Consider the following 27,964-nt stretch of genomic DNA (forward strand, 5'->3'; position numbering starts at 1 on the left):
TCGGTTTTGAGCTATCCTAGCCTGGAGTGGGCAGGTTGGCATAGTGATTGTTAGCTCAGGTTAAAGTCTGCTACTTTACAGTTTAGAAAAAAACAGGAAAAAAAAGTTGAGACATCACTGTTCTTTAGAACAGTAAGAGCAGTTGCACCTTTAGGGAGTTTGGATGCTTTTTCTATTTTCATTTTTGTGACCCAAAGTACGAAATTGAAAAGATTCAGACATTTCATCCCTGCACATAAGATCACTGTTACTATGTGTTTTTTCTATTTAGAAAGGTCAAGATCTGCTATTGAGATATTTTGAAAGAGGACAACGCAATAAGAAACGGGCCAAACTTTGCAGTGCTACGACTGCACTTTGATATGCTACTAAGGCTGCATCTACAGCTAGCAGAAAGTAAACAATAACTGCTTGTGAGATTTTTTCTTAAATTTTCAATAAGCTTTCATTTAAAGCAAGGAAGATCAATTGGCATGCCTCGTTTTATCACTGAAATTAAAATAACTGTTTCAAGGGCAAAATAATCTACTCATACTGTATAAAATAATTTGTTTTAAAAAATGCATGTGCTTACTTTTTGTTATATTTATTTAGCTAAGAAAAAAGAACAAATAAGATCATTTCTTCTCATCTAGCGCCCACTGCAATCAGTGGAAATCTTGATACTAATTAATTTCTACATCATGCTTTAGTTGTGATGTTGATGTTTAAAAAAGCCTGTTAAAGGAATTTGTATAATCGTCATTGATTTGCTCAAACGCTCATCACCTTGAAAAGTCCTGTCTGTCCAGAGAGAGCTGCCTTAACCAGTCCCAATCAGTATGTACATATTTAAGGAAAATTATTCTTCGTGCTGGAGATTATAAGCTAAACATAGATTCAGGGATGTACTGCTGCCAAAAGCACAGAAGGCTCCTTGCCACCTCTCTGCCCCCAAGTTATCTCCCTATAGGCTAGAGGACTATTTGTGCAGTCACCCTGAAGTGCTCCTGTATGTTTTGGGATGGGTATGATTGAACGAATATGGACTTGATTCTTTTCTGTTTCTGACTAAAGCTACAAAACCTGTTCTGTTGCCTTTCTTGGCTTAATGAAGGAAACAGGTTCTATACGGATCCCTGTAGTTGTATTGGCTTGCGGTAGCAGCTGATATGAAAAGGGATTATAGTCTCTGAAATGAGTTGACAATCATAGAAGTGTTAAGAAAGCCAGAAAAAACCAAAAACATTAGCCAGTAACACTACTGAACTGAAAGTGTTTGCAGTAAATGTATAATAACTGTCTTTGTGGATTAAAAAAAGGCAAAAAAAAAAAAAAAAGCCTAACAATGTAGTGATAATGTATTTACAGTAAATATTTCTTGGCTGGTTCCTCAGCTGTCATGGTTATATGACTGTGCAGCTACTACTGCTGTGGGAACAGGCTGTGAGAATATTTTCTTTGCTCTGTTTCCAGTAGTCTCATCTCTTGCACAGATTACACAGATATGCATGTGTCTGCCCTCCTTTGCATAAAACAAACAAAAAATGTGCAGCTGTTTTTCAGGGTTTGTTGACTAGACAGGAAGAATGGCAGAGAGCTGATGGTGTCTCAAAATGGCTGCACTGGGGCTAGAATGGATTTGTTTTCTCTTTTTTTATTACCCCCCCCCCCCCAGCTTTTAAAGGGAACTGTTCTGGGTTTAAGGTTTCTCTGTAGCAAAGTTCAGAACTTTGTGCCTAAGTGACATCCAGCTTCATTCCTGGAAAGAGGTGGTGATTTAAGCATGTTCTTAAATGTTTGCTAAACAGGAATACAGGTGGTAGAGGAACTACGAAAAGAGAAGGCACTATTTGTTTTCTTTTCTAAACGAAGCTTCCGTTATTTATGTGAGACTTCAGAAAATAGTAGACACCTAATGCTACTCTTCTACTTTCTCTATTCTAATCCACTAATAAAGGAACCTGTTCTTTATTTCTGTAGTTAGATGCAAAAAGGGACATGGGTATTGCTGTGCTTAACACTGCAGTGCCTAAGAGGTAGGTATGCTGCCTGCAGGAGTGGGAGGTCAAACTGAAGCCTATGCTGGAACCTGCATACCTGGGATGATATAAATACATCACTTGTCATTCCCAGTGGTATTATCTGAGGGTTTATTTTCTCCTCCTGGTTTTACCTTCATACTCTTTGGCACTGTCTTAGGGGAATAGGTGCAGTATTTTAGAGTGCCAAAATTTGGAGCTTGGAGTGGATTAAGTAGAAATTGATGGTTGGTAGGTTCACTGGCTGGATATTAATAATACTCAAGATACTAAGCAAGAGTGCTATTAGGAAAAGCCTATGGTATGTGTCTCAGTTTCTGGCTGTCCTGGATCTCAGCACCTAATTGTAGACTGAGATTTAGAGCAAAAATCAAGTATTTTATGTGCCAAGACCTTTCTTTCAGTTTAACTTGACAGGCTTAACTTAACTTCTCTGTTCATAATAACAGCCTGGGAAGTTTCTATAACCATTCAGCCAGCATGTGGAAGCTGCAAGTTCAGTTACTTTCTCAGTTGAGCATTTCAGCTTGTATTTCCCGATAGCCAGTAGAGTGCCCTGAAATTGCCTAGATGCAGCTAAAGTGGGTGCCCATTTTAAGTACTACTTCTGCTAGATGTAAACAGAGGGGTTTTTTTGTATTAAAAAATGAAGTAAAAATTTGAGATAAATAAAAATATAGGAAGACAGTCCCTTTTTTGGCAGTAATCACTAGATGTCCCTGAAATTCATGGTATCAGTACCTTCAGAAAATTATTTAAATGGGTTTAGCATACAAGTAATACTCTTAAATTATTGTTGCAGATTCATAACTGAGGGCACTGGTGAATGCAAAAGCATGGATCTGCAGGCACAGCAATTATTTTGACAATCTTTATGCAATACTTCCACAGGTTATCCGTTGTCTAATTAATAATAAGTGCTCCTACTACTCCAGTGTAGAAGACATTCAGCACATCTCTAAATCGCGCAAATGTTAATGTATGCAACTGCAAAATGTGTACAGTATTTAAATGGTATTTATTTTTACATCCTGTGTGTCTTTAATGCACCTTCTGTGTTCCACTCTTTGTGAGGACCGCCTGCATGCAGTTGTTCTTGCTTCTTTCTGAAGTAAAGCCAGGTCTTTTAACAGAGAACATGTGCCACCCTCACAGTCTATGGACCAGTCCACGATTGGGAATCCCAGTGAGTCAGTGATTTGCTCTGCTTGGTCTCTCATATGCTCTTGCTTGTGCTTTGCCCCCCTTCCCCTTTAATCATCTTGTGGAACTGAAAGACCGTGTATTTTCTATATTTTGTGCAGCCTTGCTGCAACTTCTTGTTGGGAGGAGTATTGATTGTTGTGCTCTGAGGTAATTCAAGCAGACTCTCTGATGCTGGTTTCATTAGCAAGGGTAGACTGTTTTTTATTCAGTGACTGGGGAGAATATGCTTGTGAATTTTAAGTAAAGAAAGTTGGAGGATGGAGTTTTGTCCATATTTGGGAAAAGCACGTCATTAAAAAAAAACCCAAAACAACCCATAACACTTTATTACTGAAAATTATCATAGAATCATAGAATCATAGAATCCTAGGGGTTGGAAGGGACCTCGAAAGATCATCTAGTCCAACCCCCCTGCCAGAGCAGGGTCACCTAGAGTACATCACACAGGAAGGCATCCAGGCGGGTTTTGAATGTCTCCAGCGAAGGAGACTCCACAACCTCTCTGGGCAGCCTGTTCCAGTGCTCTGTCACTCTTACAGTAAAAAAATTTTTCCTGATATTCATCTTAAACCTCCTATGCTCCAACTTGTATCCATTACCCCTTGTCCTATCACTGGTCTTCACTGAAAAAAGCTTAACTCCATCGTCTTGACACTCACCCTTTACATATTTGTAAACATTGATGAGGTCCCCCCTCAGTCTCCTTTTCTCCAAACTAAAGAGACCCAGCTCCCTCAGCCTTTCCTCATAAGGGAGATGTTCCACTCCCTTAATCATCCTTGTGGCTCTGCGCTGGACTCTTTCAAGCACTTCCCTGTCCTTCTTGAACTGAGGGGCCCAGAACTGGACACAATATTCCAGATGTGGCCTCACCAATGCAGAATAGAGGGGGAGGAGAACCTCTCTTGACCTACTAACCACACCCTTTCTAATACACCCCAGGATGCCATTGGCCTTCTTAGCCACAAGGGCACACTGCTGACTCATGGTCATCCTCCTGTCTACCATGACCCCCAGGTCCCTTTCACCTACACTGCTCTCCAGCAGGTCAGCCCCCAACCTGTACTGGTGCATGGCGTTTTTCTTCCCCAAATGCAAAACTCTACACTTGCTCTTGTTAAACTTCATCAGGTTTTTCCCCGCCCAAGTCTCCAGCCTGTCTAAGTCTCTCTGAATGGCAGCACAGCCTTCTGGTGTGTCAGCCACTCCTCCCAGCTTGGTGTCATCAGCAAACTTGCTGAGGGTACATTCTGTGCCCTCATCCAGGTCGTTGATGAAGATATTGAACAACACCGGTCCCAGTACCGACCCCTGAGGGACTCCACTAGTCACAGGCCTCCAACTAGATTCTGCCCCATTGACTACAACTCTCTGACTTCTTCCTTTCAACCAGTTCTTGATCCACCTCACTGCCTGATCATCAAACCCATACTTGATCAACTTATCTACAAGGATGCTGTGGGAGACGGTGTCAAATGCTTTACTGAAATCAAGATAGACCACATCTACCGCTCTACCATCATCTATCCACCTAGTAATTTCCTCATAGAAGGCTATGAGGTTAGTCAAACATGACTTACCCTTGGTAAAACCATGTTGACTGCTCTTGATGACCCCCATCTCCTTGATATGTCTAGAGATAGTGCCAAGGACAAGTTGTTCCATTACCTTTCCAGGGATGGAGGTGAGGCTGACCGGTCTATAGTTACCCGGGTCCTCCTTCTTGCCCTTCTTGTAGACTGGAGTGACATTTGCTATCCTCCAGTCCTCAGGCACCTCTCCAGTTACCCATGACTTACCGAAGATGATGGAGAGTGGACTAGCAATGACCTCCGCCAGCTCCCTCAGCACCCTTGGATGCATTTCATCCGGACCCATCGATTTATGGATGTCCAAATTATGCAACTGATCCCTAACCCAATCCTCATCTACTATGTCCTCACCTATCTTGACTACTTCTGGGGTTATATGAATCTGGGGCTCATGGGAAAAGCCTGCAGGAGTAAAGACAGAGGCAAAGAAGGCATTCAGCACCTCTGCCTTCTTCATATCCTCTGTCACCAGGGCACCCACCTCATTCAGCAGTGGGCCTATATTGCCTCTGGTATTAGCTTTGTTGGCTATGTATCTGAAAAAGCCCTTTCTACTGTCCTTAACCCGACTTGCAAGGTTAAGTTCCAAGGAGGCCTTAGCTTTCCTAGTTGCCTCCCTACATTCCCTGACAACATTCCTATATTCCTCCCAAGTGACCAGCCCCTCCTTCCATGATCTATAGATTTTCCTCTTCCACTTGAGTTTCCCCAGCAGTTCCTTTTTTAACCACGCTGGTCTCCTAGCTCCCTTACTAGATTTTCTACCCATTGGGACACACTGATGCTGTGCTTGCAAGAAGTGGTCCTTGAATATTGTCCAGCTATCTTGAGCCCCTTTACCTTCTAGCACTCTGTCCCATGGGACTTCCCTTAACAATTGGTTGAGGAGGCCGAAGTTTGCTCTGTAGAAGTCCAGGGTTCTGGTCCTGCTGGAAATTCTGTTCCTCCCACACAGGATCCTGAACTCCACCATCTCATGGTCGCTGCAGCCAAGGTTGCCATTGACCACCACTGCTTCAATAAGGCCCTCCTTGTTGGTGAGCACAAGATCCAGCAGCGCTCCTCTTCTAGTCGGCTCATCCACCATTTGCATTAAGAAGTTGTCATCAATGCATTGGAGGAACCTCCTAGACTGTGAAAGGCTGGCTGTATAAGTCTTCCAGCAGATATCGGGATAGTTAAAATCTCCCATGAGGACCAAGGACTGCAGTTGTGAGGCTGCTTTCAGCTGCCTGTAGAAAGCCTCATCAACTTCCTCATCTTGATCAGGAGGTCTGTAGTAGACCCCCACAACTGTGTCACCCATACTACCCTGTCCTTTAATTCTTACCCACAGAATTTCAACTCGCCCCTCATCAGCCCCTGTACAAAACTCAATACATTCTAGTTGCTCTCTCACATAAAGAGCAACTCCACCACCTCGCTTCACTGACCGATCTTTCCTAAAAAGCACATAGCCATCCATGGCCACATTCCAGTCGTGTGAGCTGTCCCACCATGTCTCTGTTATTGCTACCAGATCATAACCCTTAGACCGCACACAGACCTCTAACTCTTCCTGCTTATTCCCCATGCTGCGTGCATTGGTGTACAGGCATTTCAGGAAGCAAGTAGAGCACATCGGTGGGACTAAATCCTCCTTAGCCCATCCTCCTACAGGCCCTGGTATGTTCCTCTTGGGCTTGTCCCCAACAGACCCAGTTTTCTCCCCTTCCCCCTTCACATCTAGTTTAAAGCTCTCTCAATGAGCCCTGCTAAGTCCTGCCCCAAAAGCCTTTTCCCCCTCTGGGACAGGTGCATCCCACCCGCCACCATCAGGCCAGGTGTCTCATAGAGCAGCCCATGATCAAAAAAGCCAAAGCCCTGCCTTTGGCACCAGTCTCTTAGCCATTCGTTCATCATTAAACTCTTCCTGCTTATCTCTCCACCCATTCTTGCAGGAGGTATGGAGGCAAACACGACTTGTGCTCCAGACCCCCTAACTAGCCGTCCCAGGGCCCTGAAGTCTCTCTTCATTGCCCTTACATTTCTTGTAGTAATTTCGTCACTGCCAACCTGAAAAATCAGCAGTGGGTAGTAATCAGATGGATTTACCATACTAGAGAGTTTCCTTTTAACATCTCTAATGCGAGCCCCAGGGAGGCAGCAGACCTCCCTGTGGGATGGGTCAGGTCTACAGATGGGCCCCTCTGTTCCCCTCAGAAGGGAGTCACCCACCACAACTACCCTCCTTTCCTTCTTAGTTGAAGAAGTCCTAAGTCGTGGAGCTGAGCGACAAGTCATAGGCGGTTCACTAGACAAATCTGTCACTCCAGCTTCATTTTCCTTTCCCTGAAGTTCCAAGACCTCGTACCTATTCTTCAAGGGCAATTCGGAGGATGGACGGAGTTGGGAGGGTTTTTTCTTGCCTCTCCGAGGACGGACCTCCCTCCATTCCTCCATGTTCCTAAAGTTCTCTCCTTCTGTCTGAGAACAGGAGGGGAGGGGATCCATCACTTGTTCTAGCATCTCTTCCTCCTGCCCTTGCCTCAGGGTTTGACTCCACCAATCTATTTCGTTCTCACATTCTCTGATAATTCTCAGTCTTTCAACCTCCTCTGTCAGTCTAACCACCTGCCTGAGGAGATCATCGATTTGCTCGCACCGCACACACGCGGTGCCACTAGCTCCCTCTGGCACCAGTGCCAGGCTCAGGCACTCGCTGCAGCCAGAGACCTGCACGGCTGCGTGCCTGCTCAGAACCTCCGTCTGAGTTCCCATATCCTTCTTCAATACAATTTTAGGGCGTGTTGCCACCATGCTAGAGAAATTTACTGGTGTTCTCTGCTTCCTGCCTCCACTCACGCCGCTCTCCCCCTGCCCTCGCGCCACTTCACTTCCTGTGATGGCCGCTGCCGCTCTGCGCTCTCACCGCTGCCGCGTGCTCTGAGGGAGCTGCCGAGATGGCCGCTTTTAAACCTTGCCGCCATTCTCAGCCACACCCCCTGCCACGTCAGCCTTCCTGCTCCTCTCAGGATTCCCGCTCAGACTCGGGTCTCCTCGCTCTGCTCCGGCTTCGCCGTCTCCGGGAAGCCCGGTCTCTTCTCTGATCCTCAGTAATTAAAGGAGCAGCTCTCACCGCTGCCGCTCTGCGCTCTCACCGCTGCCGCGTGCTCATCTCAGGACTACTAAGTCTGAGATCTGATAACATCTCTCCAGACAAAAAGCAAGTCCTATACTGAGATTTACTCTCTTTTGGCCTCAGTTCAGCAGTCTACATCTAATTGATTCTACTCTAGTTTTTATATTGCACAGTTCATGGTAAGATTAGAAAGCTTTCTTCAGCAGCATCTTAAATGACCTGAAGAACATCTATCATGTTATTTTCTTCTGTAATCATTTTTCTGAAGGCCTTAGGCTGACCTGGGTAGAAGTTCTGTCTTTGGTGCAAAAAAGCATTATACCTTGTACTTAAGAATTTTCTGTCTTTTTCCAATGTAGTTATTTTTAGCTTAATGCAAGAATTTAAAATCAGTGTCTCAATGATGGACATGAATTGGTGTCTGTATTAGTCTGTTGGTACCCCAATAAAGAATTTTATTTATTTTCTTACTGTGCCAGAATATGAACTGAAGTTAAAGGAAGTTAAATTACTTGTGAAGAGAATTAGGGACATTGCTTTTTGTTGCATAGCATAAGTACTCACTTTTAAACTGTATATTACCTTTAACCATCATTACAGAAATAGTGACTAAAATACGTGTTGAGGGGTGGGTTTAATAAGTGTCTCCCTTTTGATATTTGTAGCCAACAGTTGTAGTATTTCCTTCTATTATTATTGCAAGGAACATCTGAATCAGCATATAAAAATTGTATTAATTTAATTATGTTTCTGATAATACTGCCTTAAAAATGTGGTGTTGCCATTGTGTTTGATAGCTAAACAATGCTGATGCCTTTGTGCATTTTCAGAGAGAGCTCAAAGAGAATTTACAGTTTAGATGATGTGCCTAGCATAGCTGCATCAATCTGGTGATTAGTTTAATTAGGTAGTGTGATGCTAGCCCACTGTCTTTTGATTCATTTACATTTTTGGAACTTTACTTTTGTGCATAATTTTATTGCTAAAAAGCATAAGAACAGAAACCTGCCTGGTTCTCTGTTTCTTTTTCAGTCATCATTTTTCAGCAGCTGAACTACAGACAGTTACATATCGTAGAACAGGAAAAAAAGATGGTGCATTTCTGAAGAAAAGTTAGTAGAAATTACGTAGTGGAGACTGTTTGTGGGAAAAGGGTAGAGAGCAGCAGATCAATGATTCATCTCAAGACTGACTGCATATTAAAAGTTTCCTTCTCAAAATGTCTTAGAGAACAAGTGCTTTGAGTCTCTGAGAAATGGGAATTTCAGCTCACGAAGGCTCTTTGTAGTAAAAACTTGAACTTTGTGAAAGAGCCTTTTATACGCAGTGGTGCTAATACAGTCTCTATCAGTTATGCACAGAGCGATTCGTTTTCAGACATCCCCAGAGACTGGGCACAGACTATTGCAGACATGCCATGCTGCCCCGCAGCTGTGTGCCATCCTCACTTCAGGCTGACTCAGTGTTGACTGGCGTTAATGAAGTCTTAGCAGGAGCCTGGTGCTGAGTGCCTTCCCTATCTCCTGGAATGCCCTGGACAGAATGACTTCCCTATCACCATCTTCTGGGAGTTTTTTAGTGTTGTAGGTTATATAGATGAAGGTGACAGAAATTTCATGCTACTGCATTTCCCTTCAGTTCTTAACATTGCTGAAAGCCATCGTGGAGGAGAAGGCCAGTTTCTCTCATGGTGGTTGAACTGAACAGGACTCTGACTTTCTTTCTAGACACTTACTTCTAAAGGTTACTCAGTCTCTGTGGAGAAAGAATAGGAGGTTTTCCTTCTCTTTATGGAAATTTTTTGAGCAAACTGTACTTACACTCCATCTCAATTTCTCTCTAAACTTGGCAGAATAAGCTGCTCAGAAATACTTCAGAGAGAATTTTTACCATTGCAGTGCATTTGTTTTTCATGATGTTAGAGTGCAAGTCTTTGTGATTGGTTAAACCTCAGAGGACAAGTCAAAGGGGCAGTCGTCTTTGTTCAGAAAGTGTCAAGTTATATTAGGCACTGTGGAATATCCTGCTATGGTATAGGTAGTTACTTCACTAACAGTAAGTTTCTGTAGGGACTAAACATCTTATCTTCTGTGGCTGGGGAATCTCTTCTTTCTTTATTAAGTATTTGCAAGCATAAAAAAAACCCTATTAAAATGTCATGCTTCATTATACTATTTCTGAATTGTCTGTTTTCTTACATCATGAAGCTACTTATTTGTTCCCTATGTCTGTGTATGTTTAAGAAGAATCTTAAAGTATTTTTTCAAGGAAATATTTAAAAATATTTGTTTTTTCTTGCACTAACAGATGTAAATATATGTGTACAATTACATACATATATGTATATATATACACATATAATAACAGAATGTCTTACCTTTATTTTGTTCAGCTCTTTGCCTGTATTAACTCATCTATATATACACAACCAAGGAGGAGGAGGGATGAGGCAGGGATAGCTCTTAAGCTGCCTGCAATGTAGCTCTTAGTACTTTTCTGATACTGGTGTTTAGAGCCTGGCTGGTTGCTCCCAGATTTGCACCTGCAGTGCTGCTTGATTGAAACTCTGCATGTATTCCTCTTATTAAGAACAAATAAATAGTATCTTTTGTTATTTACCAAACACCAACATTACTTCAAAACCACAAATAGCAATCCTTCTTTTGAGCTGATATGCTGTCATTTCTGCCTCATGCACAGAGGATGCTTAGGCTTCATTCCTCAGCAGAAATGCCTTCTATATTTCTATGCTTTACCCTGGGTTTAACTTGCTATTTGGAACCCTTACTCAAAATGCATATCTGATATTTTGATTATGAATTGTCACAAAACAGAGTGATTTATTAATGTAATTTACAGACAAGCATTTTTTGTGTTTCTGTGCAAGGGAAAATACACAGAAGCACATGGAACTGAATTATATTGCCTGACAATAAATGTCAAGTTAAACCTTTTTAATAAAAAGATTAATACTATACTTAAGAAAAATGCAATTACTCTTCTATGGTTTGAAATGTTTTACACACTGTATATATTAGAGGGGAAAAGGTATTAACACTTCTGTACATGCAAAGATGTTGACAGATTTCAGATGCTACAGGGAAGGCCACTGTCCACTTACTGCTTGCAAAGGAAACTCATTTACTGTAACATGCTGTAAATCTGAGCTCATTTACTTGTATGCACTTGCATTTGCATACAGATACTTTTCAGAACTGACTGAGAACATGAGGGCTAGTGGTCCTAATTTGGTAAATTGTGGCATATAACAGGATTTGCATTCAAATTAATGTTTTATATTACAGCCTGATTATACATCCCATTTTAATAATGTTGTATGGATGGCAATAGTAGATTTCAGAAAGCCACTCCTCTGCTAAGATTTAGTAACAGGCCTGGAATTTCTTCTCCCATTAAGTAATGGGTACGCTTCCAGAAAAAATCATTATACCTTCCAAATTACATTCAGTAACTTGTTTAATAAAGACTGTCAATACTGCTTGAGGGGGGTTAATGGAGGAACAATTGAACTCCACAATGTTTATAATTTACTTCTTGCAGAGTAGAAGAAAATAAGAGGAAGTCTAGAGAGAAATGGGTTGAAGTGCAGAGTTCCCTAACTCAAGTCTGACCAAGTCCATATATCTAGAGGACACTGTCCACTACTAGGCAAAAACACTAGCTCAGTTCTTTTCAGCAATTATAGCTATGTCATTGTGTGTGCCTCTCCATTCTAACTCTGAGTTACAAATGAAGAGAATAAACTTTTGAGGATAAGTGTTCAACCTCACCCAAAATAAAAGCCAAAGTTAGGTTTAATGAGGAATGGTTTTCCAATCTAGTTTGCCATCTTACTTCCACCAGTTCAGTGCTACAGCAGTGGAATGACACAGAGAGCTGTGTGGAGGGTAGTTCTCATATATATTCAATACTTACCTACACATCTTCTTTGTTGCCTTTTCTGACCTGGTATAGCAAAAGCCTGTCTTCCATCCTATTCTGCACAGCAGCAGCACATCCTCTCCACTGCTACTGGGATGGTGTAGCTTTGTTTTTCTGTGCTCAGATTTATAAGTATTACAATGGAGCACAATTAATTTAATAAAGACAGCTAATTTCTTCTTTCAATCCATGAATTTGAAGAAAATATGTGAAAGAGATGGTTTCAGTGCCATAAATTAAGTGTTATAATCTATTTGTGCTGTGTGTTAACAGAGTATTTTTCGTGTGGCCTAGCAAGGAGATTTACCATGAGTTTTACTGTGTGTTTAAATTTCCACTCTTAACTTCTGTTTCAGAGGTTTATAACTCTTATTAAAGTCATCACTCATAGGACAATCTCGAAAGTTCATGTTGAAGGTCTTTTATGCTAGTATGGCATCACTTACTAAGGAAAGAAGTAAGAAAGCTCTGATGCCTGTGATATCTCTACCCCTTCTCTCATTGTACTAAGTGTGTTAAATTTTGAAAGTAACTTTTTCAGCAGTGATCATTTTGTGTGGTTTTGAAGTGTAAAACTATTGATAAAAAGTGTTGTTTTACTTTAGAGGTTCTACATGCAGATGTTTTTACCAAGGCAGCTACCTCTGCTTAAAAGAGCAGTAGCTGCTTTGTGCTTCCCCACAAAACTGAACACCTAGGAAAGGGTTTGTGCATGGGCCTTTGAAGTCTTCTCCATTAGTATTCCACATAGTAACAGAAATAGAAAACATCTAGGTGTTTTCTTTGGGGAACTGTAATGCTTGCTAGGTAGGTGGATCACATGGAGCTTGATGAAGGAGACTAGTCCTTGAGGAAGTAAAGTAGTAGTCCTTGAGGAAGTAAAGTAGTAGTCTCTGAGAAGCAGAACCTCTGGTAAAAGTGATAAGAAAAGGTATAAGACAGGCCCAGAAAGTCACCTTGTTCCATTATAGGGTGTAGGTTGAAGTCAGGGCTAGCAAGTATATGCAAAACCAGACAGCTTGTTTTTATTACAATTACCTCTGATAAGGGTGTGGTTTGGATTGTCTTGTACTATGCCATGGGGCAGTGCTGTACTTAAGAGGACTTCTAGTTGAGCTCATGGAGAAAAGGGCTGAAAACTACCCAATATCCAGGATTTTTCAAGAACTGTTTTTGGGTGGTTGGAAAACTGTATCAGAATGACAGTAGTGCTCTGCCATTCATACGTTTGTTTCAGGACTGCAGCTTGCTGTAAAAGAGAAAGGAGAAAGGTTTCGTCATAGTTTCTGTAGAAGTATTTATTGAAGGAAAATACGATTACTGGACTTGTAAATCTGGACATAAGAAAAGATGCCAGGATAAGCCTTTACGAAGACCTGGGAGGGAGGTATTTTGAGTTAGTCCTTTAAAAAAAATAAAACCCTCTATACCTTAGCCTTTCAAAATGGTTTTGATTTTTATGATTTTGTTTTGCATATTGAGAGGTATGGGCTTTACTATTAGGGGTTATATGTGTGTTCAGCTACAAATCTTTAAGGAATTTGACTTCATTCATGTTAAATTTCTTAACATCTATATAATTTAAATTTGTCACCTTTTATAATGGTTAGTTTTTAATTAAGACACATAGAGATTTAAAGTTCATGCCTTCAAGAGAGCAAAGTAGTTTTCACTGGAAAAGGAGCCATTCATCAGTACAGGCTTTTACCTTGCTTTATGACTAAGCAAGATTAGTTAAGAGAAATAAAGAACTGATTTTTAATTTTTTTTTAAGACAAACTGACTTCTCTACCCAATGCTTAAGTTTCAGTACATACATTTTTGCACACACCTGTAATTTGTCTTTGGGGTTGTATGGTCTTGGTATAATTATGAATGCTAATAACTTTTAGAAATCTGATAGGTGTATGCCTTTGCTGACAAAATATAGATATTAATATAGGAATTGTAGATAATACATTTCAATATTACATGTGAAAAAGTGCAGTGTTTGCTGTGGTTGACATAAGTAGCATTTCCTGTTTAGCTAGACTGTCTTAGGCACCCTTCAGTGCTCCTGCAGCCTTTGTATAGAAAATGAGGAAAGGGAGGTGTGCCTGAGAGTCCCTAATTTAGATGTCTGAAGTTAGAATTTTCAACCAACTTTCCCCACCTCCGTTCTCCCTTAAAGTGCTCTGAAATCTTGCATTTTCATCAGTCTGCCTTGAAAAAATCCATTTCTTACTGAAGTGCTCTGTTGGGTTAGTGCTTGGCAATTCTTCAGTTTGCCACATGCTCTCCAGAATCCATCTCCATTAGGTGCTGTGAGGAGCTGTGGACCAGTCTCCTAAAGTGGCCTTGCTGCAAGGGACTCTCATCCACCTATTTCTAAGATCATCAAGATGGTTTTGTATATATTTGTATATAAGTTTATATATCTGTTCTTTCCCCCAGCCCTCGCTCTCGTTTGGGTTGCCATTAAATGTCATGGTTTAGGCCTAACATGACAACAAAGAACCAGCCACCTGGCCGTTCACTCACCCCCACATGGGTCAATACAAAAGGCAAGGAGGGTTCACTCACTGCTTAAGGTCACGGACAAAACAGGCTCAACTTGGAAAAAGTAATAATTTAATTTATCACTAATCAAACACACACAGGACACAGACAACACAAAGAGCAGTGCTTACACATGTTACCCCCACCCCTCCCTTCTTCCCAGGCCCAAATCCCTTTGTTCCCGGTTTCTCTCCCTCCTTTCCCCCAGCAGCACAGGGGGACAGGGGATGGGTTTACAGTCAGTTCACAGGCTGATGGTTCTTGCCGTTCCTTCCTCCTCAGGAGCAGGATTCCTTACAGTCCTTCCCTGCTTCCCCACAAGGCCCCTCCCATGGAAGAAAGTCCTCCACGAACCTCTCCCTTGTGAGTCTTTCCCATGAGGTCTGGAGCTGCTCCAGCCTGGGCTTCCCACAGAGTCACGGGCTGCTTCAGAAACAGTCACTTCCCCTGGCGTGGGGTCCTCCATGGCTGCAGTTCCAAGTCCATGGGATGCAAATCCACATTTGCCCCTCCTGGTGCCTTCAGGGAATGTTCCACCACATTCCTCCATGAATGCAGGGGGACAGCCTGCCATCTCACCATGAGCTGCAGGGGAACTTCTACTCTGATACCTTCTTCCCCCTTCTTCCTCATCAACCTTGGGATCTTCACCCCGGCAATGCTTTTCAACTCTCTAGCACAGCACTTTCTCCTGGACTTGCTCTTTGTTCAGGTCTGACATCAGTTCTTTTGTATGTTAGTCCCAGAGGTACATCCATTGTCTCTCTCTAGCAGCTCCTTGGCCAGCTGATTTTGGAGCTGGAGGACCTTTTTTCAGCTTCTTATTGGATCCACCCCTGGAGCCCTTCCCCCTCTACCCATAAACCCACCAAACCAAACCAGCACAGCTTTGCATTAGTAGAGAGGAGGCCTAGGACCGTTTCTGTCCTCATGAAGAGAACATTTGCCGCAGTACAAAGTGCTCCAGAGAGTTACTTGGCTTTCCTGGAAATTGTGTTGGTGAAGAACATAAGTAATCACAGCATTCTCGTATTTGAGCTTACTGTCTTTAATGGCTACTTTCATTTGCCTAGCAAACAGTAAACTTTTTTGTGTGTGTGTGATGTCTTATGTACATTGTAAGTTTGTATAATTATACCTGGTGATTTTTGTTTAACAAATCTGTTGGTGTGGGGTTTTTTTTGGGGGTTTGGTTTGGGTTTTTTGGTTTGTTTTTTTCTTCTCCTTATATCTCTTTTTTCTAGGAGAAAATTCATTACTGATAGCTCTAACTTTGCAAGAACAAATGAGAAGAAAATTACTGAAGTTTTATGTATAGTTTCAAACAAGTGATTAGAAGCAAGCAAAACTGGTTTTAAGTTAATGGAAACAACTCCCCTGCCATATTAGATGCACAAAACCAGAGTTGTAGCCTGAATTTTACCTAATATTTGCTTCTCACCTGTGATTAAGTAGAGGCAAAGTAAAAAACTTAATTTTAGTTGTTGCTGCTTTTTTGGTGGAAAATAATCCAATATGGATAATGCTTTTAATGCTAATGATAAAGTTGTGCTCATAGTTTTGAATCATCAGCAAATGTTGCATCTTGTTGAAAAACGTAGTCTTGATCCTGTAGTGCAAGTGTGACTAAAAGGGCATCTCTGTATCATTCTTTTGATGTGTCCTTGGTTCACTTATTTTACATTCTAGAAAACAAGGACTGCAATAAAACACGAAGTGCCTTAAATAGAAACACTTCAGACCTGCAACACACATTTTTATGGTTGCCTTCTAGGTTGACTGGGGCCAACTGGACTATTTAGTAATTGACATGCCACCTGGGACTGGAGATGTACAGCTGTCAGTCTCGCAGAATATTCCGATTGCAGGTATGTGTATTGCTTGACCCTTTCAGAGATTTGAAGTTTGTTAAGTCTGGTAGTTTTAGAAAAATCTGATTTTAAAATGCCATAAAAAATTATTATAATTGTTTTTCTAACACACTAAGAAGTTGTTTTGTCAGTTGTGTGGTAGTGAAAAACACCATCAATTATATTTAACATGTTAGCATTATGATTGTGTTACTTTCTTCTAAGCGAAGTTTTGAAGAGATTGACAAGTCAAGTATAATGGTACTCTGGAAGGAAAGGCAGTCGTGCCAGAAATGGGTAAGGTTAGTAGTAGAAAATACTGGTCTGTACATTCAGCATGATAAAGCTAATACAGTAAAATGGTCTATCTTCTTGATTGCTTTTTAGTTAGAAGCTGACAATGCTACTACTGCACAGCATTTACTCAGACTATGCAGCGCTGTAGTACACTGATGCATTCTTTTTCCTCTCATGATTTTACAGGGAATTGAAACTTTTACAAATCAATCTTGAGACATGCAGGCTGCCCTCTAATCTCATTGGTTTCAGCAGGAGTTAGAAGTGCTGCTTCTGAAAGGGTGCTGAGCACATCACAAGATCTGATAGACTGTAATGGTTTTTTACCTGTCTGACATACTTCAACAGATGGAGCTGTCAATAGCCGATGTGATCAGTGTTAGGAATTCAGTGGTAAAAGAGACAAAACAGTCTTTATGGTTCCAGGGATAATTTTATAATTGCTGTGGTTGTTCACCAGGAGGGTAGTGCAGAGCTGGAATGTGTCACCCAGAGAGTCCATGGGATCTCCAGCCTTGGCAGTTGCCCAGATTGTACTAGATAAAGCTCTATCAGACACTATCTACTGTTGCCAATAGGTGACCTCCAGAGACCTTTTCCAACCAGAAATGTTATTATTCTCGTTATTAAGTAATCAATGGGACTGCTGGCTCCACTTCTTGGTGATATCAGAGAAATATGCTGATACCAAATCGAAATGGTAGTCTTGTACTGCTCTCATACTTTTCTTAGTGCAGTCTGGCTCATGTGTTCAGACAGGCCCTGGTTCCCTCTGACACTCCATTCTCTCTGCACTTTGGTGGCAATAATGCACTGAAGCCACTAAATACTAAATTTGCAGGGCTATGTCACTTGCTTGTAGAGCTGTTACTAGGTCTGCCTGTTAACTTTAACAAGTAAGGAATTTTATATCTCTTAAAATTCATAGGATAGGGCAGGATAAAAGAGTTAGCTACAGGTATAGAAAGAAAGACTGATTTGTGTTATATACATGCCCACATATAGAAGCACTGAAGCTAATGGATTTTGGGACATATGCTCTGGTTTCACAGCAAAACCATCACCACTGTTAGAACACAGCCAAGTCTACAGGAATGAAAATAGGCTTTTAATAATCAGGCACCTTGTATCTTCTCCTTAACATAGTTGTGTCTCAGCTGCAATTGTACGAGATAAACAGTTACCCATGTATCTACAGGACAAAACTTTTGACAAATAGTTATGTAGACAAATAGGTGTAAGGCTGTGTGATGGTATCTCATAATCTTCCATGTTGTCAACTTTAGAAAAACTTGTATCTTTTGGTGCATAAAACTCAAATGTTAGAGAGCATGTTAACTCAGGCATAACGCATTGCTCCAAAGTTGTTAATAACCATAGGAAGTTCTCTCTGCTGTCTGTGATTGAGTGTTAGGAGGGAGGAAATCAACAACAAAGTTTTGATGAAGGATTTAATCAATTTTTCCTATAAGAAGCAGAAGAGGAGGCTTCTAGAACCATAACTTATCTGTATCCTGGAATATATGATGTAAAACAAACCATGATTCATGCCTGTTTTCTTAAATACATTGCTTAGTAGGTTGCATGTGTGAGTAGTGAAGCTACTAAAGTTACTACTTTAGTAAAAGGAGGGCTTTTTATTCCCAGGGTTCTAGGCAATGAGATGAAGCATGATAGGGGTACAGAAGTTTTTTATATGGTAGAATTTGTACATAAGGGCAGAAAAATTATGAAATTAAAAAGGTGTGGCTTTGTCTTTGTGGATTATGTTTTTTAAATATATGGTGAGTATAGATAATTTCTATTCACTGCAGTGCTCCTAAGTCCCTGAATTTAACATAGAATAGGTCATTAGACTCTTGATCTTCAAGAGTTTTTTATACCCTTTTCCCACATAATTTTACACTGTCTTCAGAAGTGTGAGAGGTTGTGGTGTTGGTACACTGGGTCATCTGGGACAGAGATGCGATGGAGGAAAGTACTTTACTTGTTTATTTTTTCTAAGTTTTGCTGAGGTCAGTTTGTGCAGGGTCGCAAGCTCTTTCTGACTGATCAGCACATCAGTAAATGGAAACCTTAATTTAGTTTTTTCACAATACTTACATCTTCTCAGAATGTTCTAGATGTTAATAAAAGCAAAACATTTTGAAAAAAATCCCCTGTGTTTTCTTGCTAAAGACAGCAATATTCTCATTCTTTTATGGGCGAAACAAAGTGAAAATATTTTTAATTCAGTATTTAAATTAGTTTTCAATATGACTGTCAGAAACATGTGGTTCTCATACCTGTTGAATCAGGTTTTGAGGCAAGTCAAAGTAGACATGATGTTGATTAAAAAAATAAATGGAAAACAGCTTTAAAACAACAAGCAATACAGATTTTCTTAGATTTGTTTAATATACTCATATCTCATTTTAAACTCCTCGCTATGGCTTTTGGACATCTTTTTTGTTTGTTTGTTTTGTTTGTGCAAGTATGTTTTTTATAAATTCCTAACTGAAGACAGCATTTTGATTTGAATTCTGAAATGACTTCATATTTTTACCAGTTGCTCAGTTTAGTTTATTACTTCATTAATCCTAACTGCATAAAATTAGGAGCAATAGCATCACTTTACATTCTTCTTTCCCATTAGTTTGTTTTGTTGCGCATGTTGAGGCTGACTCTTGCATTTAAAAAAAATAAGTGTGTTGTGCTTTTGATGGACGAATGCAGCAGTCAAGGAATGTTAAGATTTGGAATTCTCTGTGTTCTTACTGGCTCAATGGATTTTAGTGAATTTTTAAAGAATTGCCTCTGTTGTGTAGTGTGGGTATTTTTCAGTCTGATTGGAAGGGTTTCTTTTAGTGTATTACAGCTTGAACTGTGCTTTCTTCTTTTACTCTTGTTAGTTGGTTTCTGTCTATTTGACAGTCTATAGCCTTGTTTAGCACACTTTATTTTCTTCAACCTTGTTCCTTTCAAAGGTGCTGAAGATACTGTTACAAATATTGATGATGTCTTTGAAGTCTACAGAATTCTGCTGGTTTTGTAAGCACTGTCTTAGTTTGCAATTCATGTTTCTAAACTGTGTGTTGTATTGTATTTTTTTACAGAAGGTACTTGGTGATGTGCCATTCTGTTCCCTCTCTGGTTTTCTTGTACTTCTTTACCCTTTAAGGATGCCTTAGACAGTCATGGTATTAGTGGCATAATTTCTCTCTTTACTCAAAGATGGTGTATATATCTTAGTTAAGTGAATTTAGAAGTGCATTATCTGGTTTGCATGAAAGCTGTACTTTGATTTGCATGCATGCATATGTGAGATACAGTATTTGCATTACGGCATCTTAATTATTTACCTGTGCCTTCCTAGGGACAGACAGTGTAGAAGATTTTTATTCTGTCTCTAAATGTTCTGAACCTGCACACATATTTTTGCCGACCACTTAGAGACTTTCCTGTGAGTGTGAGAAAGAGCATGGGTAAAGGTTTTTTCTTCGGGGCAGGTTTGCAGTTTGCAGATTTGGGCCAGTTGAAAAACTGTGGCATTGCAACATCTGACAACAAGAGAGGGACTGATAGATATGTAGTTTTGGGTTTTCCCACCTTTTGGAAGTAACACATTTTTGTGTTGTTTTTGTTGGGTTTTTTTGCAAACCATATAGTGTTATAATCTTGTGATAATAATCTCTAAAAAGGCTGTTAAGAATCAGAAAAGACATTTAGTCAAGATAAGCAAAATGAAAGCAATATGAGTGCTATTTCATGTTTTTCTCAAGTTCTGTAAAAGCAAAAGTATTGCTGTTGCCAGTCAGAAATGACTTATGTTACCTTTTAGATTTAAATCAGCATAGTACAGAGTTCCTACCATCTTTTTATTGCCTAAAAGGTGTAATTTTTCCTAATGATTGTATCTTTCAGCAATATGTAGATATTAATTATCTCCTGAATGTCTTTCACAGATAAGGCTGAAATATTTACCAAAGGAGTTTTTGTTACCTGAAATATTAATTTTGAAAACAATTGTGATTAATAGACTTTCTTTTGATGTCAGCATTTTGATAGATAGCTCTGAATAAAACCAACATTAAAGAGGAAAGAGCAGAAGGATGCCGTCAACTTGAAGGCACTCGGTCTTTTAAAATTCTGAATGAAATGTCATGTATCAAACTGGTGAACTAAACTCTTTGCTCATACTTAGGTCACTGTCACGCAGACCAGGGTGTAGCCTTGTACACAACTGTTTTATACCAAAGTGTGGGACTTAGGACAACCAGATCCTGCATCAACATACAACAGTGTACAAGAACAGGAAGTTCCAGATGGTGAGAAGACTGTCTGTTCAGAAATGAGCATTAAAAAGAGAAGATAATTTCAAATCAAATTTTTAAAAAGGAAACACTTTAAAAATGATGCATGAATTAGCATGAAAAAGAATTGTGTTTTGTGATATAAAGCTGTTTTTTTAAATTAACTGAAATGCAGACCGAGTAGGTATGTTGCTGTTCTCTTATCTTTTCTGAAGAGAAATTATCAAAAAATCCACAGTGGCACAGTACAGGTTGGATGTAGTGCACAGTTTAAGATTAGAGGTGGATCTCTATTCTGTCATCACTCTTTGTTTAAGTGTCTGTTTGCCCCTTGTTGAATGCCACTTACTTTGATGCAAATCACAGTTGTAAGGCATCTGATCTTTCCTTTTTTCATAGAATCATAGAATCATAGAACTATTTAGGTTGGAAAAGTCCCTTGGGATCACCAAGCCCAACCATCATCCCTATTCTACAAAGTTCTCCCGTAAGCCATATCCACCAACTAAGTGGTGTAGCAGGTCTCTGACCACTTCCTCTTTGATTGTGATGACCTTGTTCTGCATCCCCTCCCTGTCTCCTAGCTCATGTGGGTGAGTATCCATGGAACAGCTAGTTACATTGCTAAAGATGGAGGCAAAGTAGGTGTTGAGCACCTCAGCCTTTTCCTCATCCTTTGTTACTAAGATTCCCTCTGCATCCAACAAAGAATGGAGATTTTCCCTAATCCTCCTTTTCCTGTTAATGAACTTACAGAAACATTTTTTATTATCCCTAACAGCTGTAGCTAGTTTGAGCTCTAGCTGTGCTTTGGCTCTCCTGATTTTTACCCTGCATAGGTTCACTTCATCTTTATAGACTTCATGAGTGACCTGTCCCCTCTTCCGAAGGTCATGGACTCTCCTTTTGTTCCTAAGGTCCAGCCTAAGGTCCCTATTTAGCCAGGCTGGTCTCCTACTCCACTTACTGTTTTTTTGGCACACGGGGACAGCCTGCTCCTGTGCCTTTTAAACTTCTTTCTTGAAGTATGTCCAGCCTTCCTGGGCTCCTTTATCCTTCAAGGCAGCCTCCCAAGGGACTTTGTCAAACAGTCTTATGAGCAGGTCAAAGTTTGCCCTGCGGAAGTTTAAGGTGGCAGTTTTACTAATCCCTCTCCTTGTTTCTCCAAGGATCAAAGACTCAGTCATCTCATGATCATGTGCCCTAGACGGCCTCCAACTTTTACTTCCCCTACAAGATCTTCCCTGTTCACCAGAAGCAGGTCCATGAGTGGTCGGCTCACTTATCAGCTCTGCGAGGAGGTTACATTCCACACATTCCAGGAACCTCTTGGAATGTTCCCTCTCTGCTGTGTTGTATTCCCAGCAGATGTCTGGGAAGTTAAAGTCCCCTACAAGAACAACAGCAAGTGACTGGGAGATTTCTCCCAACTGCTTCTAGAAAGCTTCATCCACCTCACTCCTTTGGTTGGCCCTTGATTTAAAAAAAACCCAAAGCCCTCCCTATGGCACCAGTCACGTAGCCATGCAATGATCTGCAGACTCTTCCCGTTTATCTCTTCATCCTTTCTTGCAACAGGGATGGAGGCAAATACTACTTGTGCTGCAGACCTCCTAACCAGCCATCCCAGGGCCCTGAAGTCTCTCTTCATTGCCCTTGGACTCCGTGTAACAATTTTGTCACTGCTAACCTGAAAAACCAGCAGTGGATAGTAGTCAGAGGGCTGCACCAGATCTGAGAGTTTCCTTTTAACATCCCTAACATCCCTGTGGGATGGGTCTGGTCGACAAATGGGCCCTTCTGTTCCCCTCAGAAGGGGTCATCCACCACAATTAGTTTAACAATATAAAATGTGTTTTTCGATTTCTGAGCTTACTTTCTAATTTTTATGGAGGAGGTACTTCATTAGTTTCTACAGTAGATTTTTGAAGATATTTTATGGAAGCCATCTGGGTAATAGCAAATTTTACTGGATTTATTTTTGAATGAAAAATATTTTTAATATAATTTTTATTAATGTAGATTTACTCTTTCTTTCATGCTGTATTTTGATATTTTAAATAACTGCAAGAAAGGAAAGGCACATAAGTTTAGGACAAATTGAAAAACAAACCAGTGTGGGATTTTAAAATGTGTTTGTTTTTTTTTTAATTCATGGAATTACAGAATCACAGAGTTGTCAGAGTTGGAAGGGACCTCTAGAGATCATCTAGTCCAACTTCCCCACTAAAGCAGGATCTCCTAGAGCACATTACTCAGGACTTCATCCAGGCAAGTCTTGAATATTTCCAGAGGAGGAGACTCCACAACCACCCTGGGCAGCCTGTTCCAGTGCTTTGTCACCCTCACCATAAAGAAGCTTTTTCTCATATTTAAATGGCACTTCATGTGTTCCAGCTTGTTCCTGTTGTCCCTTGTCCAGTCACTAGGAGCTATTGAAAAGAGTCTGGCTCCATCCTCCCTGCACCCACCCTTTAGATACTTGTAGGCATTGATAAAGTCTCCCCTCAGCCTTCTCTTCTCCAGGCTAAAGAGTCCTAGCTCTCTCAGCCTTACTTCATAAGGGAGATGCTGCAATCCCCCAGTCATCTTTGTCACCCTCTGCTGGGCTCTCTCTAGTAGTTCCCTGTGTCTCTTGAACTGGGAAGCCCAGAACTGGACACAGTATTCTAGATGTGGCCTCACTAGGGCAGAGTAGAGGAGAGTGATGACCTCTCTCCACCTACTGGCCGCATTCTTCCTGATGCACCACAGGATTCCATTGGTCTTCTTGGTGGCAAGGGCACATTGCTGGCTCACGGATGGTTTACTATCTGCCAGGACTCCCACATCCTTCTCCTCAGAACCTCTTTCCTAACCTATATTGGTGTTTGGGGTTCTTCCTCCCCAGGTGCAGGACCCTGCACTTGCCCATGTTGAACTTCATTAGGTTCCTCTCTGTCCAGCTCTCCAGCCTGTCCAGGTCACACTGAATGGCAGCACAGGCCTCTGGAGTGTCAGCCACCCCTCCCAGTTTGTATCATCAGTGAACTTGCTGAGGGTACACTCTGTCCCCTTGTCCAGGATATTGACAGGTATGTTGAATAAGACTCTACTGTGTATTGACCCCTTGGGGACACCACTGGTTACAGGCCTCCAACTTGATCCTGCTCCATTGATCACAACCCTCTGAGTTCTGTCATATGGGCAGCTCTCAATCCACCTTACTGTTCACTCATCTGTCCCACACACCCTTAGTTTCCTAATGAGGATGTTATGGGAGACAGTGTCAAAAGCCTTGCTGAAGTCAAGGTAGATGACATCTGCTGCTCTCCTCTCAATCAGCCAACCAGGTACGTCATCGTAGAAGGCTAGCAGATGTTGACCCCTCCCAATAACTTCCTGTTCTTCAGCTTGTTTAGAGATGATATCCAGAATGAGTCGCTCTATCACCCTCCCATGGACAGAAGTGAGACTAACCAGCCTGTAGTTCCCTGGGTCCTCCTTCTTGCTCTTTTTGAAGACTGGAGTGATCTTGGCCTTCCTCCAGTCCTCAGGCACCTTTCCTGTTCTCCAAGACCTTTCAAAGATGATGGAGAGTGGCCCAGCAATAACATCTGCCAGCTCACTCAGCACTTGCAGGTGCATCCCATCAGGGCCCATGGACTTAATGGGTGTCCAGTTTGGCCAAGTGGTCTTGTAACCCAGTCCTTCTCTATTGAGGGAAGGTCTTCCTCTTTCCAAACCTTTCCCCTTGCCTCCAGGGATTCATGAGGGACAGCTTTAGCAGTGAAGGCTGAAGCAAAGAAGGCATTCAGTAACTCACCCCTCTCTGTGTCTTCAACCACTAGGATGCCCACTTCATTCATCAGCAGGCCTACATTTCCCCTAGTCTTCCTTTATCTATTGATGTACTGAGAAAACCTCTTCCTGTTACCTTTAACCACAGTGGCCAAGTTGAGTTCTGCTTGAGCCTGGGCCCTTCTAATTTTCCCTCTCCATAACTTCACTACATCTTGATATTCCTCATAAGTTGCCAACCCCCTTTTCTAAAGGTTGTAAACTTCCCTTTTGTTCCTGAGGTCCAGCCAAGCCTCTCTTTTTAGCAAGGCTGGTAAAAAAAAACGGAATGCTTCATGAATTTGTGTGTCATCCAAATACAATCTGTATGCTGAAATAGTTTGCTTCTGTTGTCAGAAAAAAATGTAGTTGACAAATGCAAATTACCATCAGGTTTATCTTAGCTTTGGACACTCCTGGTACTTAATTCTGAAGTGTCAGACTCAATAGACTCTGTAAACTTAATTTAGAGACCAAAATACAGTATGACTTTACACATTAATGCCTCAAACTCTTTCAATATAAATTTAAATTTAACTCTTGGCTCATGGAGATTGATTTAACACACATTGCCTGTCCAAACTTAAGTGATAGTATATTCAGTGCAAATTCTTTAAATTTAATAATTTCTGAAAAATATTTTCCAGTTATTGGGGGAAAAAGCTGTGAAGTATACAGGCTTTGCAAACTGAGGTTCTCTGAGGTCTGGCAACAGTGGCTAAGTCTATGTTAGGTACCAGATTAGCTGCAACTGCCTTGTTTTGGTTTTTTTTTAGACCAGTTATTCTGAACAGCAAGAATAAACGAGCGTAGTGTTCAGCTGACACTTGCAAAAGATGAGAGAAATCCATATGAAGAAGGATACAGCGTTCTCTTCTCTAGCTATTGCGTATGAAAAAAATAAATGTTTAAATCGGCCCCTTACCTCAAGGGGAAAGAAGTTAAAAATAGTTTTTGGAGGTGATTGAAGTAGTCTCAGTGTTGTCTTTTTTCTGTTGTAGAATCACTCTCTTACCCAGTTCTCTTCTTTAGATTAGAACCTCTTATTAAAAAAAAAAAAAAACAAAAAACCAACATATTCTCTTGTCAAAAGAGACTATTTGGACTTTGTTCTTGCATAGTACAATGCTCATTGTATTCTGGACATGATTGGCAAATGCCCTTGAAAGCAGAAGGTGGAATGGGGTAGAGCAGAAAAATGCTAATTCAGATACCTAAGGAAACGGAAAAGTGGTGGAGTGTCTCTGAGGGAGTAGCTTTTTATTTTATGCCTGTATTTTGCAAATAATGCTTGTTCACAGATGTTAGAAATGATCTCAGTATTTTCACTTTTCTAAGTAAATACTGCATCATAAATTGCATTAGTGTGACGTGTCTGCAGCTTGCCATGACCAAACCCAAATGTTTTAACACTGAGAGAGCTGTCCTTCCATGTCTTTCTGCAAGTGATCTAGTGTGAAATGGATGTTATAATACTTACTCATTGGTTAGATGAGGGCAGTTTAACTTCAGGGTGACAGCTTTATCCAGCTTGTGATATTCCTCTGCTCAGTGGTTTCACTGACAGTTCCTCTTGCCAGGAGGAAGAAGCTTGCTCTAGGATTTATGTCCTCTTTTCATGTGGGCAAGGCAAGAGTGTTCAGTCTCTAATTACCCTCTAGTTCATGGGCAGAAGAATGTTGGAAACATACACTGACCGAGCAGCTGTTCAAAGACTCCTCCAGGAAGAAGGTAGCAAGCAGGCTGGAAGTGCGACACAGCCAAGATCCAGCCTTTGGGACAGTTCTGAGCTGTAGTATGAGTCTCAAGTAAGCATCCCATAAGAGAAAATGACACTAGTGATTTTTTTAAGTTGCTAGTTTTAATGGGATGTCACACACTACAGCTAAAGGAACTTCTTTACAAGGTTTATCCAAGGAGATGGACAATTTTTTTTCATGTTAATGTATCTGTAATCATCACCAGCTGAAATTCTAGCAAAGACAGAAGTCTTTGTTCTTGCAAGATGTTGTTTTACATCTTCAAGTCCAAACTCTATTTGTAATTGCAGGCACATTTTACCAATGAAGTAACAAGAAGTTTAACAAAAGTGAGAGAAACTCTGAAGAGATCCATTGTGGAGAAAATTCAGATACACCAGGCTTTTTATAACCTGAAAGTCTTGCCTAGAAGTTTGACATAGATGCAGTGGAAAAGGTAGCAAAAGCTGCAAAAAGTTTTTGAGTCATCTGGTCAGACCAGGCCGTTCACAGTTGCACTGAGGCCTGAATGTGGTTCCTTGTAGGAGCACTCAGTGCCTGTCAGTCAGCAGATGCTATTATTAGAAAAAATGCTCTTGAGAACTCTAGTAGTCAGTCTTTTTGATTTCACTCCACAGGTTTTGGGGTAACATTATTTGCTAAGTTGATAGGAATCTGGGTGATGTAAGACATAGTCTAATAGTTGTGTTTGGAGGGGGTCCTTAGTAATCTGTCTGGATGAGATGCACACAGCCTGATTCTGAAGTCTGTCTTTGAAGATGATGGAAGGAAAAATTATATGTAAGAGGGTTTCTTCTCACCCTGATGTAGACCTTCTAAAGTGCTGTTTATCAGCTTCTTTTTAGACCTGTGTGTTTTTCACTTGGTTGCAAATTGAGTATAGCTGAGCCTTGGAGAGATTCCGTGTTATGCCTTGTGACCCAGAGCATTTAATGAAAACCTTAATGATGCAGTGAATATGGGTGATATTTTCTATACACAGAAATTGTAGACTGTTCCAGTGCTTGTAATTACCTGAGCACCAGTCCACAAGAAGTTCAAGTGCTGATGTGCTTTGTCAGCACACCTTTCTTTTACTGAGGACTAAGGACCTAGCATTAAAAAAAGGCAAACATCAGTATTACAGGCTACTGTTGGTACTGTCTCTATATATTATGCATGCTAAGGATTAAAAATTAAATCAGCATAATTTTTGCTAATGTAACATGCATCATCTTTTTGTCAGCTTGAAATACGGTGATGTTACAGAATTGAGTGGAATGCATGAATATGTAGATCTGTCTGTTAAACCTAAATGTGCTTGACTTAGGTTTCCTTAGTGTGCTCAAGGCACGGAAATTATTCTGCACACAACTGCAAACATTTGCAGAATTTGAAGTATGTTTTAATGTGCAATGAGATAGTGTTACAGTTTCTGCAACTTCTTGGTTCAATTTGACAGCCTTAGTTTGTCTCATTCAGACCGAGGCTTGTGTAAACATTGCACATATTGCTTCAAGGGACGTGCTGTGTGCATGAATTTAGTC

General features: G+C 40.8%; 1 protein-coding gene across 6 annotated transcripts in view; it reads left to right on the forward strand.

Moving 5' to 3' along the window:
- The window catches only part of NUBPL (NUBP iron-sulfur cluster assembly factor, mitochondrial), a 160,881-nt gene that overhangs the window by 39,156 nt on the left and 93,761 nt on the right, over nucleotides 1-27,964 (forward strand). For all 6 annotated transcript variants that reach the window (XR_007889794.1, XM_051622373.1, XM_051622372.1 and 3 more), the window contains one exon: nucleotides 16,195-16,288. Coding sequence is in view for 5 of the 6 variants with exons in the window: in XM_051622373.1 (XP_051478333.1) it covers nucleotides 16,195-16,288 (94 nt within the window). In the remaining variant the exon portion in view is untranslated. The remainder of the gene's footprint in view (nucleotides 1-16,194; nucleotides 16,289-27,964) is intronic.

Source organism: Apus apus, chromosome 5, assembly GCF_020740795.1.
Source record: "Apus apus isolate bApuApu2 chromosome 5, bApuApu2.pri.cur, whole genome shotgun sequence".
Taxonomy (NCBI): Eukaryota; Metazoa; Chordata; class Aves; order Apodiformes; family Apodidae; genus Apus; species Apus apus.